The following is a 14,158-nucleotide window of genomic DNA, read 5'->3' on the forward strand; positions in this document are numbered from 1 at the left end:
CCTTTCGCAAAGCATCTTCTTTCCTACTGGAAGCAGACCATATCCCTAAGGCAGCTGTTCAGCTGCTCACAGTAGATTCCACCATGGAGTTGATTCCCCGTCTCATAATGGGGAATGACTACATCCAGTTGCCCAGCCAGTCAAAATCAGACCCAGCCAAGTTGACACATAACCTTAACTACCACACTGCCATTGAGTTGATTACAACTCATAGTGACCCCCATTGGGTTTCCAAGGCGATGAATCTTCACAGAAGCAAACTACCCTATCTTTCTTCCACAGAGCGAGCAGCTGATGGGTTCAAACCCCTGAACTTTTTGGTTAACTGACAAATGCCTGAACCTCTACACCACCAGAACTGAGAGACATTGGGCAGGTTTCCTAAAAAATGGAGTAAAATGGTAGAATGGAAACAGGAATGCAAGTTTTCAGACCCCAGCTATGGTTCTTTCCATGCTTTCACTTTCTGTTGGAAGCAGGACCACCAGTGGGCATCAAATTGACTCCAATTCATGGTGACTCGTGTGTCATAGTAGAACTGTGCTCCATAGGGTTTTCAATTGCTGGGTTTTTTTTTCAGAAGTAGATCACCAGGCCTTTCTTCTGAGGCACCTCTGCGTGAACTCGAGCCTCCAACTTTTCAGATAGCAACCGAGTACGTGAACTGTTTGCACCATCCAGGGACTCCATTCTCAAAAACCAAAAACTAAACTTACTGCCCTCCAGTCGATTCTGACTCATAGCGACCCCCTTTGGGTTTCTGAGACAATAAATCTTTATGGAAGTTGATTGCCCAGTCTTCCTTCCACGGAGTGGCTGGTGGGTTTGACTGCCAACCTTCTGATTAGCAGTCAAATGCCTTAGGCATTATGCCACCAGACCTCCTTAAGGACTCTGTTAGGTCCCAGGAAACAGAAAACAACTGTCAGTGCACGTTGAATGGGCCATTGCTGGAATGGACCTGATTAGTCAGCCCCCTACCCCCAGAGGAGGGGATAATGATAGCCCAGAGGCACGGCACAGCCCAGCTTTTCCTAAATGGGGAGAGGTCTTTAGTTGTTTTTAAGTATAAGGAAGGAACTTTCCCAACATACCATCTTGGCTCCCTGAGCCCAGAATCTATTCTTAGTCCCTGGAACTAAGGTTTTTGCTTGTTTGGTACTTTGGGTGAAAGTTTACAGAGCAAATTAGTTTTCCATTCAACAATTTATATATTTTCTGTTTCGTGACATTAGGTGCAATTCCTCAGTGTAACAGCTCTAAGATTTCATTGAGTGTTATTTACAAGCCTTTCTCTGGGGTAGGAAGTCCACAGTAGAGTTGAGCTAACCAGACCCTGGAGTCATGCCAACAACCTCCCTCCTAGGAACCACAGTGTCTCCATAGCACCCCCATCCCTGGGAACTCCAAGGAGTACTTAGGATGTCACTTTTATTATCATTATTATTTCTTCCTTCAAAATCTTCCTCCTGACATTTCCAACCCTCCATCCTCACTGACACCCCCTTAGCCATCTTACATAGGGGATCTGAATTATCTCCTCTAGGATTTTTTATTATTATTATTGTGGTAAAAATATACATAACACATTTATCAATTCAACAAATTTTACTTGTACAATTCCATGACATGGATCATGTGCAACCACACCACTATTCCACTGGGATTTTCAAGGTAGCAAAATCCAGTGAAAACAAACATTGGGGCCATCTAAGGTTGAAGGACCTGAGCTTTCAGCTTCCCAAGGGATGTGAGGCGACACTTTTTCTCTCTAGCAGCTGCTCTCCCACGTCAGTCCCCATCTGCTGTCTCTGAAGCAAAGTGGGACCCAGAAGCTCAGTGTTCAGGATGGCTTCCTTGACTTTTGACACCCAAAGATGGTTCTGGCCCTTTCCACCTCCCACTTGGTTACCGTGACCCAGGATGCCTTGCCTCCCTCCTCTTTCCCTCTCAGGGGGAAAAAAAAAGGCACAAATTCCTTCTTGACCCTTCTCTGCTACACAACACTTGATGCTAGCTCCTCCAGACTGCTTAATCAAGCGACATATCCCATCAGACTTCAAGACCCTCCAAAATCAGCTTCACCCTATGATCCTGCCTTATATCCCACTGTTCTCCAACCCAGTTGTCCTCAAAGTCTGTCCCACAGGCCAGCAGCAGCACCATTAATTGGGAAGTTGTTAGTAATGCAAATATGTGGGTTCCACTCCAGCTCTCTTGAGTCAGCAACTCTTTGATCTGTGTTTAACAAGCCTTCCAGGTGATCCCAATTCATGCTGGAGTCTGACACCACCACACCAGCCACTCTGAAATCCTCACTGAGCTCTACTTAATGAACACCTGCTCCTGCCAGCCTCTTCCCCTTTGCTCACACTATCCCACTGCCTAGAGCACCCTCCTCAGTCCTTTCTGTCCAACCCAAATATCCTTGCCCAAGACCCCTCACATGCTGCCATGCTTCCTTCATGAAATCAACTCCTGTCAGTGTCTTCATGGGTACAAGACAGCACCATGCTTCATGGTCCTCTCACCAGCCAGTGATTATGGAGACCCTAGTGAGCTAAGCACCAGGAACCAAAGATGAATGAGACATTGTCCCTGTCCTGGAGGGGCTCACAGGGCATTTGGAAAAATGACAATACATTGAAGTCACAACTGGGATAGATCTTCCAGCAGAGGCAGGAAAGGGAGTGAAGATAACTATAAAGGCCACTACAGAGGCAAGAGAACATACCTAAAGTCACTGTCAGCTCACTGAGCTCCCAGAGTCTAGCCCAGTGCAGACTCACAGAGGTTGCTACATCAGTACTTATTGACTGATTGAGTAACTACCCCCATAAGTCTTACTGTCTGAATCTTATGTAAGAGTCTGAATGGGGTCTGTTCATTACTATTTCTACTGTTCAAGGTGGAGGGCCTTCCCTCATACATCACATATCAGTAACCAGTAGCCATTGAGTTGATTCCAACTCATGATGACCTCACATGCATTGAAGTAGAACTGTGCTTCAAAGGCAGATTTTGCAGAAGTAGATAGCCAGGTCTTTCTTCCAAGGAGCCTCAGCATGGACTCAATCCTCCAACCTTTTGATTAGAAGCCAAGCACGTTGACCACTTCCACCATCCAGAGATTCTCACATATCACACACATCTAATTAATTCTTAGAGTGTGTAGGTTGCAAACCACAATCTTCCATCACTGCCTCCAGCCCTACTTTCCTGCCTTGGGAAAAAAAAAAAAAATCCTCTCTGCTCAGCATTGAGGAAAATTCCTTCAACCTGAGAGATCCAGGATTGAAATCCAGCTCCTCCATTTATTACCTGTCAAGCCATAGGTGAATTATATAACTTCCTTGCATCATATACAAAACAGAAATGACTATACCTACATCTCAGAGTTGCTGTGGGGATTCAAAAACATTGATAAAGTACCAGCACTTTCCATGGAGTCAATTCCAACTCATAGCCACCCTCATTGGATTTCTGAGGTGGTAAATCTTTACAGAAGTGGATTGCCCCATCTTCCTTCCACAAAGAATCAAGTGGGTTTGAACTGCCAACCTTCTGGTTAGCAGTCAAATGCCTTAGACACTATGCCACCAGACCTCCTTTTGCAAGAACTTGTTGTTGTTGTTATTATGTGCCATCGAGCAGACCTGACTCATAGCAACCCCTCCTTGGGTTTCCAAGGCAGTATCACTACAGAAGTCAATTGCCCCATCTTCCTTCTGAGGAGTGGCTGGTGGGTTTGAACCGCCAGCCTTCTGGTTAGCAGTCAAGTGCCTTAGGCACTATGCTACCAGAGCTCCCGTTCAGGAATTTAGGAAGGAATAAACATAAGATAAAAACCATTTGCCACTGAACCGCTTCCAACTCATGGCAACCCCATGTGTGTGAGTAGAACTATGCTCCATAGCTTTCAATGGTTGATTTTTTAAAAGTAGATTGCCAGGCCTTTCTTCCAAGGGACCTCTGGATAGACCTGAATCACCAATCTTCCAGTTAGCAGCTGAGGACATTAACCATTTGTATAACACAGGGTCTCCCAATATAAGTTAGATAACACAGACCACCAAGAAAATGATTCATCCCTTTTGCAAAGAGTTTTACATGTTACAGCACATTTTGTGGTTCATCCTTTCTCTTGATGCTTCAGAGCTCCCAGAGCCTTGTCTGGACTGAGAGCAATGGACACACAACCACTGGAGGAACGTGGGAACACACTCCATCCCACCTGGCTCCCACAGGGAGAGGCCAAATGGGAAAGGTCGTTCTCCACCATGTTCTCAGCAGCAATCTGAACTCAGGCATTGCCATGAAAATAGGACTTCTCATCTCCCCACCTCCTCCATACACACCTAGGCTGTACCCTCCCTTCTCTGCGTTCCTCCTTCAGTGCCCTGGACTCACCTAGAAGCGAGAAGGAGTGTTTCTGGCAGTCCCCAGCCAGAAGGTAACTGCAGTGTCCCGCAAAGCTGTACATGCTCTCATCAAAGGTGTTGATGAAGTCATCTCCAAAGAGGCTGCATCGGGCTGTAGACAGCCCGTCAGGCATCCCTTCTGTGCAAAAAGTCCCTGGAGGGAGAGACTTCAGGTGAGTACCACTAGGACCCCCAGCCCAAATCACTCTGGCCTTGTATAAATGACGGTGTGCCTGATAGAAATTAGGCTATGAGGAAGTACTTTCCACCCTAAATGAAGCCAAAGCTGTTTCTTTCAACCCCCAAATATGACACAGGGCTCAGTAATAATGGAAGAACGTGTTTTTCTTCTATCTCCTAGCTTTAATGACGTTTATTTACTGATTTATAAAGTAATGTATGGTTGCTGTAGAAAATTTGGAGAATGCATGAAAAAACACAAAGACATTAAAATCATCAAAGAAGACATTAAAACTCACTATTCAGAGATAACTAGAATTAATATTTTAGTGTTTACCTTTCCATTCTATTTCACAGTATATATACAGTTGTGGATTTTTTACAGACTTGCAATCATACTGTGCAAACTTTATAATCTCCTCTTTTTCTCCTCAGTATACTGTAAAGAATTTATCATACCATTTTCTATATACTTCCAAAACACAATTTTAATGGCTGCATTATATTTAGCATCTAAATGTATATAGTGTAATCTTCTATTGTTAGGTTCTTAGCATTTTTCTAAATTTTCTGTTATGGTGAGCAGATTGCAATGAGCACCTTGTACATAAATCTATCTGCATATCTTGAACTGATTAAATCATAAACAGATCAGCCCATGCGCCTGACACATAGAGCTGTGTAGAAAGTGTTAACTCCCCTGGGGTCATATGTTAACTCCCAAAGGACTCTCCTGCCACGCTCATTCAGTGTTAGCAGTAAATCTCCAAGTGTTCTGGGCCCCCTTGGACAGGACCCACTTCGTAGGAAAGGGTGACAAATGTTTGTATACTTTGTCCCAGACCAATTCATGAGCAGCAGGCTAGATGTTGCTAGCCTGAGCGGTCTAAGAAGAGACAGGTCAGTATCAGCAGGAGGCCCGTGATAGAATCATAGCAAGGGGAGAAAAGCACACAAGCCTGGGGCACAGGAGGGAAGCACTGATCTTGGCCTCCCTGACCCTCAGTTTCTTCATCTATACCACGAGAGGGTCAACTAGTCGACCACTACAGTCCTTAAATTCTGTTCCAGCTCTGGGTTCCCTCTCCCTGCTCCCTTCACCTCCATCATATAGGACAGTCCTGTGTGGCCCTGTACTGCTTAATTTCCCAATAGGAGTAAAAGGCATTTGTGGGCACCTACTCCCTAGGGAATATGAGGTCAGGGGTAGTGGGGTCTGCAGAACCTTCATGGTGGAATCAACCAGGCAACTGGTGACTCTGGCAGTCCTAGCACAAGCCTAACACAGGGCTGGGCACAAAGGTGATCTCAGACTTAGCCACTGTCCCCTGGAAAGGGGGCTCTGAATGGCCCTAGGGAGGGACCGAAGAGTGCAAACACCTTGGTACCTACCTGGCAAGGTGAGGACGAGTACAAGCAGCACCCTCACAAGTTGAGCAGGAATCATCTGCAGAGAAGCAAGAGAAATGAGCTGGTCATTACTGTCCAGATACGTGGCTACTAGTAGGTACTTCTGTTGATGGTTGAAATGGGGAAAATGATTTTTTAAACCAAGAGAAAGGATTGATCCTCATAATACCCCATTATCCCCTTGAACATGGGTTAAGCCAAGACTGTTGGTCCCAAAAAATAAGCTCCTGGCCAGGGTCAAGCACAAAAGTAACAATGGCTGTGAGCCAAGACCCCTGGACACACTTCCCCAAACAACAAGCCAAGGGGGGAAGCTTTTTCTTCTCCTCTGCATTCCTCCAGCCATCTTGGCCTTTCCCTGTTCCCTGGACTCTTACAGCAGCTAGGAGCTGATGAGCACCTAATTCCTTCCTGCCTCTTCATCTTCCTTTCATGCTTGCAGCAAACTTTGGGGAGTAGGACATGTCTTGCACTTTTGTTCCAACCACAGGCACCAAGACTTAGAGAAGTCTCAAGGACCACTGATTACACACTTTGCTTGTTGGTTACTACCCTGTGCCTTCAGAGCCTCCAGAGCAGAGGCTGCCTTGCCCAGCTCCATCTCCAGCACCTAGCATGGTGCCCAACAACCAGGAGATTCTCAGTAAATGTTCACTGAGTTGGTCTGTTAAACAGATAGGAGGCCAGGACAGCAGCCCCAGATCTGGTCAACTTTCCCCACTATGTAGCCCTCCCAGAGAGAGGCAATTGTCTCTGGGTGACAGAGCACACCCCCCAAGTCCATGTGCTGCCTGCCATAGCCCCTCTCCTCTAAAAATGATTGTTAAATTAATACAGAATCTATCACCAGGGATTCACTCCTTTCTTACCTAATGCTCCAACCAGCAAACAAAGGAGAGATGTGCCCAGTCTACTCTATCTCTGTGGAAGGAGTACTTTGATAATCAGATAAGGCCAAGACTTGGTCTGATGATCTAATTCCAAAAAGTCAGCATTGAAAATCCTATAGATGTGAGTAGTGAGCACCTTTTAAAAATTATCTATAGGGGGCTAAATGGTCAGCAGTCCCCCTACAGCAAAGATGAAAAGGTAAGGGGGAAGGGAAGCTGGATCACTGGAAACAGAATAACCAGAATGGAATTAATGAGAATGTTGACACACTGGGGGGGGGGGGGGGGGGGGGGGGGGGATGGAGAAGGTAACCAATATCACTGAATAATTTGTGTTGTGGTTGTTGTTGTTAGGTGCTATCAAGTTGGATCCAACTCATAGTGACCCCATGTACAACAGAATGAAATATTGTCAGGTCCTACACCAGCCTCACAATCTTTGCTATACCTGAGCCCATCATTGGAGCCACTGTGTCAATCCATCTTGTTGAGGGTCTTCCCCTTTTTTGCTGACCCTCCACTTCACCAAGCATGATACCTTTCTCCAGGGAATGGTCTCTTCTGACTACATGATCAAATACGTGAGACAAAGTCTGGCCATTCTCACTTCCCAGGAGCATTCTGGTTGCACTTCTTCCAGGACAGATTTGTTAGTTCTTCTGGCAATCCATAGTACTTTCAGTATTCTTTCCCAACACCACAACTCAAAAGCACCAACTTTTCTTTGGTATTGCTTATTCCTTGTACAGGAGCTCTGGTGGTGTAGTGCCTAAGGCATCTGACTGCTAACTAGAAGGCTGGAGGTTCAAACCCACCAGCCACTTCTCGGAAGGAAGGTTGGGCAATCTACTTCCACAGTGATACCACCTGGGAAACCCAAGGAGGGGTTGCTATGAGTCAGATCCGACTCAACGGCAGTATGTTGCATTGTGTTCATTATTCCTTGTCCAGCTTTGCACTGGGCAGATTTGCCAAATAATTTGTGTAGAAATTGTTAAATGGGAATGTAACTGCATAAACTCTCACTAAAAAGAGAATATTATTTAAAAAAAAAAAAAAAATCTATGGAGCAGTTCTACTCTGATACACATGGGGTTGCCATGACTCAGAGTCGACTTAACAGCAAATGGTTTTGATCTCAAATAAGGTGCCCCTCTCCCACCCCCTTGCAACACACAGGTACATCAGGCTGCTCCCAGAAGTTATGCAGAGATTAAAGCTCACTCCAGTCTCATCTGAGTCAACTATTGACAAGCAATAAAACCCACTACACGAACAAAAGTAGCCAAAGGACCTTCAGAGCCAACTGGGGAAGAGAACATTAGGATTGCGTCTGGCTTTGAATCTTCCTTCGAAACAAAACTCTTCTAGTTGGGGGTCTGGAAAGTCCCAGCTCCCTAGAGCAGAGATCAGTCCTGCATCTTCCTCCCACACCTCCCTCCTCCCAGAAGAGCATACCTTTCCCTGCAATTGGGGGCTGTTTGTGCCCCAGGGTCTCTTGGGAAACTCAGCCTCACGAAGGTGGCACAACCTGTGCAGGTCCCTAGGCCATGCTCCCCAGCAACTGCTGCAGCTCTGGAAAGTCTCGTTGTTAAGTAGCCCAGGGGCTGCTGGAGTCGCTGCAGCTAGGGGAGATAAAGGCTGAGTTGTGACGTCCACCAATCCGAACTCCCCCTTTCCCCACTACAATAGCTGTGGAGCTGCCATACACAACAGGGGATTGGCCTCCTCTTATTGCCAAAAGGAAACAATGAAAGGAAATGGTATTTGAAAAACCTTCAAGCCGATAAGGCTCTGAGCAGTTTAGTAGGATACCCCCCTGGCAGCTGTCTTAATGAACTGCCAAGTACCCTTACTCTCTCACAACCCTCACTCCCAGTCCCTGGCCCTCCCTGAGTGCCCCATACAGATGTGGAAGGACCGGGAATTCGGCCGTCCCAGTAGTCTAGTCTGGGCCAAAGCGAAACTCAGGAAGATCAGCACAGCTTCTGGATCCAGGTTCCAGGGCTGGAATCCAGGGAAGTTTGGAAAAACACCTCAACCTGAGCCAATTTAGCATTGTGCTTGGGATAAAGCAGACACTGAGCCTTCCTACCCACACTAGGTATGACTGATCCGGTTCTGGCCCCAAAAACAGTCAACTTGAGTCTTGGCCAGGGTTTAAAGGGTAGGTTAAAAATGAGAGCCTTGGTCACAAATCCAGACCTTTGTCACATGGCAGGGTGGGATGGTTTAGAAACCAAGTAACGTAAAAACTATTTCCCCCACCCTCGTACTTGATGGGAATAGATAAGTAAACTAAATTACCCCCAACTATTTCCCCACCCCCCAACTATTTCCCCACCCCGGGAGCTCTGGAAGCATAGTGGCTAAGACACTTGCCTGCTAACCAGACGGCTGGCGGTTCAAACCCACCAGCCACTCCTCGGAAGGAAGGTTGAGCAATCCTACTTCCGTAGTGATAACTACCTTGGAAACCCAAGGAGGGGTCGCTATGAGTCGGGGCTGACTCAATGGCGCATAACAACAACAACATTTCCCCACCCCAGGCAGATGAGTATTCAGTTCCTTAAAGAACTGAATGGAAGGAAAACATTCTTTCCTGCAGGTGATAGACTCTCTAAAAGTGTCTTAGAAAACAACCTGTAAATTAACTCTGGCCCAGGACAAGCGCAATAGGGCAGAAAAGAACAAAAGTCAATGAAAACGGACACCCGCCCCTCTGCCCAAGCCCCTATCAGCTGATAACAGGAAGCTGGTGTGACTCATCCACTTCCCGGCGCAATTGTCAACCATTTCACCCCAAAATTCCTCAACCTTTTGTGAATATGCATAACCCCCTCTCCTGAAACCTACAAAAACTGTATTTCGAAGGCATCTCGGGGAGTCAGATCTGGGTACGAGGATACCCCTACTCCTTGCATTGCCGCTTTGCAATAAATAATTTTATCTCCTCTTAATCTCGGTGTGTAAACTGTTTTGGCCTGACTGCACACCGGGAAGGGACCCGCTATTGGTCCATAACAATTTGATTCTAATATCTCTTACAAAGACTTTTCTACATATTTCTGCTGTGTTGATTCTTCACCTGACATTACACACACACATACACACACACACACCCCAATCCTTCTTCCCAACTTCCCATTCCCAAGAGCCTAATTCCCAGCATCATTTGCTAAATTAATCCCTGTGAAGAGAGGAAGCTGATAAAATAGGGGGGAAAGTGACTCAGTTATGGTGAGATTCCAGGCACTATGACAGACAGCCTGAGAAATATTTAACCATAGAAGCCCACCTCATTACCTCTCATATCATACCACATACCCTACGATTTTGGGAAACCGTTATGTCCCCAGCCTGCGCCCTTCCCCACATACATCCCTCATCCTCCACCACTCCCTTTACCACTCCAGGAAAGGGAGAGAAAAGTTACCAAGAAACAAAAATGTTCAAATGTTAGAAGAGTAAAAAATGCAGAAACCTAGTGCTGTCAAGTCCATTCCAATTCATAGCAATCCCCACTGGATTTCCAAGGTGGTAAATCTTTATGGAAATAGATTGCCCAGTCTTTCTTCCACAGAGTGGCTGGTGGATTTGAACCACCAACCTTCTGATTAGCAGAAGGGCTGTAGGCACTGTGCTACCAGAACTCTTGGTGGGGGTAGGAGGCAGAATTAGCACAATATAGTAGTAGAAAGGGCACTTAAGAATTTCTGTTTTCAAAATTGTGGTCAATGTCATGAGACAAAGTATATGTAAACTGCTGTATGGAAAGTGAATTTGCTCTGTAAATCTTCACCCAAATCACAATAATATAAATAAATAAAGGGGGGAAAAAAAGAGTTTCTGTTTTCAGCATTTTTTTTTTAACTAGACAACTTGAAAATCCTCCCTACAAAACACTAGAAATGCTGTGCTAGTTTTAATAAACTTTTATGTAAAAAGTACAGCTGAGCTGGGAGGAAAGTAAGGCATATCTCCAAAGGTCAACAGTGAAGAAGAAACCTAATGATCATAAAACAGTGCAGGCCTAAGGGGGTTACTCCAAGCTTGAGGCTGAACATTGGTAGAACAGGAAATGAGGCTCTAGCCCTGCACCCGGCAAGGCCAGAAAAGAAACCCCTGCATAAAGCTGAAACCATTACAGGGAAAAATACGTTCCACAAACGGGTAGATCAGGGGAGAAAAATCCATACACCAACAAAGACGTTTGTCTCTGTCTGTTCTTAGGGTGAAAAAATTAAACCTTTTTTTTTTCAGAATTTGTAGCCATGGGCCTGTACTCATGTAAGTTCAAATTCAAAATTTATTACCCTATGAATTCTCAGGGAGCTCTGGTAGCATAGTGCTAAGGCACTTTACTGCTAACCAGAAGGCTGGCGGTTCAAACCCACCAGCCACTCCTCGGAAGGAAGGTTGGGCAATCTACTTCAGTAGTGATACTGCCTTGGAAACCCAAGGAGGGGTCGCTATGAGTCGGGTCCGACTTGAGGGCAAATAACAACAACATGAATTCTCAAATTGAGAAATTGATACAGACATTAGTCTTAGACCAGGACCTAGGTCTCCTGGCAATCTGGCAGAAGCAAGACAAATCTGTCTATAAAGATAAACCTTCTTCCCAGGCTACATATGACTCCCACAAATAAAGCTCTCCTAAAGATGAATTCAAAATCACAAATTAAAAAACACTTAAGAAAACAATCCACCATAAGCAAGAATGAGCAGTCACAACAAAAATCAGGATTAGCTCTTCCAAAAACTTCAGATAATAGAATGATCAGATATGCAAAAAAAAAAAAAAAAGATGTTTAAAATTATAGTAGACAAAGAAGCAGGAATTGAAACCATAAAAGAATGAGACATAATAAGAAAAGAACAGAAAGACTTGAGATAGAACTTTTAGAAATAAAAATCTATAGCAAATTAACTTAAAATCTTGAATAACAAACAGAAAAAAAAAACTTAGATTAAAAACATCAAACATCTCTGAAGAAATATTTGCTGGAAAATAGATGCGAGGAAAAGAGCTGACAAGGGACAAGGCTGTAATGACTTCTTGGCCACAGCCAGCTACCCAGAGGGAGCAGGTAGTTGGACCTATGGGCTTAGGACCATGGTCCCAGGGGACATTAAGCTCAACTGGCATAACATACTACACAAAAACATTGTTCCACATCCTACTTTGGCGAGGAGTGACTGGGATCGTAAATGCTTGCAAGCAACCGTATAGATGCAATGATGGGTCTCTCCTCATTCAGAGCAAAGAAGAATGAAGGAAAACAAAGATGAATGGAAACTATTAGTCCAAGGGACTGGTACACCATGCGATCCTCAGCCTATATGACCATGAGACCAGAAGAATTAGATGGTGCCTGGCTACCACTGTCAACCACTTGTTGTTGTTGTTGTTGTTATGTGCCGTCAAGTCAAACCCGACTCATAGCGACCCCTCCTTGGGTTTCCGAGGCAGTATCACTACGGAAGTAGGATTGCCCAACCTATATATGTAGGAGATCCAGAATAGAGTGGGAGAACAATTTGGAATAAAATACAAAATTATACTTAAAAAAAAAAAAAAATACCAGGCTTGCCAGTCAGATAGAGCCTGGTGAAACCCCTGAGACTACGACCCCTAGTTGCCCTTCAGGTCTGGAATTGAACTCCTATAGCTTCCAGCCAAATAAAAGACCGGCATATGGGCTGAACATTTACATCGGGTAGATACATTCCTTGGAGAGATCAATCATGGGAGAACAGAAGGGCAGTGTATGCACAGGGAGACAGCTGCAGGGGCAGTGCGTGGGAGGGAAGGACTCAGGGAAGAGGTAGCTCTGGGGAAGAAGTGGGAGGAGAGCTGTTACATTGTGGAAAATTGCAATGTCATGAGACAAAATGTGTATGGAAAATGAAATTGCTCTGTAAACTTTCATCCAAATCACAATAAAAAGAATAGATCCAAGGACATTGCTCTGAATGAAACACACAGAAATAATAGGATGGAAACAAAATGAGAGAGGGGTTAAGAAACATGAGAGAAAGAGAAGATCCAGAGAGAAGCACAGTGCCCTAGTCTGAATGCCCCCAGAAACAGACTCTGAGAATTTCAGTGCAGATCATTTGTTTGGTAGGCCAGGAAGCACCATCAGGGAAGTGGGGAATGACAAGAGGAAGGAAGGCAGCCAATAAAGGATGTTGGTGAAGCCAGCAGCATACAGGGCAACTGCAGCTTAATCCCATAAGGAAACAGCATGTAACACATGTCTCAGAATTATACCACTCTTGGGTCAAGAAAGCAAAGGAGTTTATCCACTGACTCCTGTCAATTATTGTTAAGGCTGCTCCCTGGGGGGTATTGACACCCCAACACTTCAGGTCCTCAGGCAAAGAGGTGCAGATATCAGCAGTCTAGAAAAGTTAAGGTCAGAGGGATATGGGAGCGGAGACTGTAGCATCTGCTCTACCTAGAGAAACTGTGTAACTGTATAACAGAGGCAGTTTTTTTCAGAAAAGACTGCTTTTCTGAAGTTAGTAAAGAAGGCACTTCAGAAAGAAAGATATTAAACCCAGAAAGAAGGTGCCAAAAAAAAAAAAAAATAGCGAACAAAGAAATTGATAAATATAAGGTGGTGACGCAATGGTTAAGTACTCAGCTGCTAACCATAAGGTCAAAGGTTTGAAACCACTAACCACCCCACAGGAGAAACATGTGGCCGTCTGCTTCCATAAAGATTACAGCCTGGAAAACCCAATGGGGCAATTCTACTCTAACCTATCTCTATCCTAACAACACTGCACAGAAGAAAGGAAGAGATAATAATAATGTTAGATTTTGTTAGGGACAGAACACATAGTAGAGTTTTAAGGGAGGCTGCCACTCCTCGGAAGGAAGGTTGGGCAATCCTACTTCCGTAGTGATACTGCCTCGGAAACCCAAGGAGGGGTCGCTATGAGTCAGGTTTGACTCGACGGCACATAACAACGACAACAACAACTGAAAGAATAGACTTGAATGTATGTTTTCAAACCAGTAGAAAGAAAACAGGAAATAAAGAAAACTGGAATGATTCAGGAGAAAAAAAAAAAGTAGAAAAAATAGGACAAATGGCATTAAAAAAAGAAAGAAAAGATAGTACAAAAAATTCAAACAGATCACGGATCAACATTAGAAGAGAGATTTTCAGATTGGATTTCTTTTTTGAAAAAATGCAATTCTGCTATGTCCAAGAGGAGAGCTCTGGTGGTGTAGTGCCT

General features: G+C 44.7%; 1 protein-coding gene across 1 annotated transcript in view; it reads right to left on the reverse strand.

Moving 5' to 3' along the window:
• VWF (von Willebrand factor) overlaps positions 1–6,048 on the reverse strand; it is a 215,415-nt gene extending 209,367 nt beyond the window's left edge. The window contains exons 1-2 of the mRNA XM_007937087.2: positions 5,994–6,048; positions 4,411–4,575 (exon numbers count right to left, since the gene is read on the reverse strand). Of these exons, the coding sequence (XP_007935278.1) occupies positions 4,411–4,575; positions 5,994–6,048 (220 nt within the window). The remainder of the gene's footprint in view (positions 1–4,410; positions 4,576–5,993) is intronic.
• Positions 6,049–14,158: the final 8,110 nt, after the last annotated feature.

Source organism: Orycteropus afer, unplaced genomic scaffold (genome assembly GCF_000298275.1).
Source record: "Orycteropus afer afer isolate SDZICR_OR568_19922 unplaced genomic scaffold, OryAfe1.0 scaffold00040, whole genome shotgun sequence".
In the NCBI taxonomy this organism is placed as follows: Eukaryota; Metazoa; Chordata; class Mammalia; order Tubulidentata; family Orycteropodidae; genus Orycteropus; species Orycteropus afer.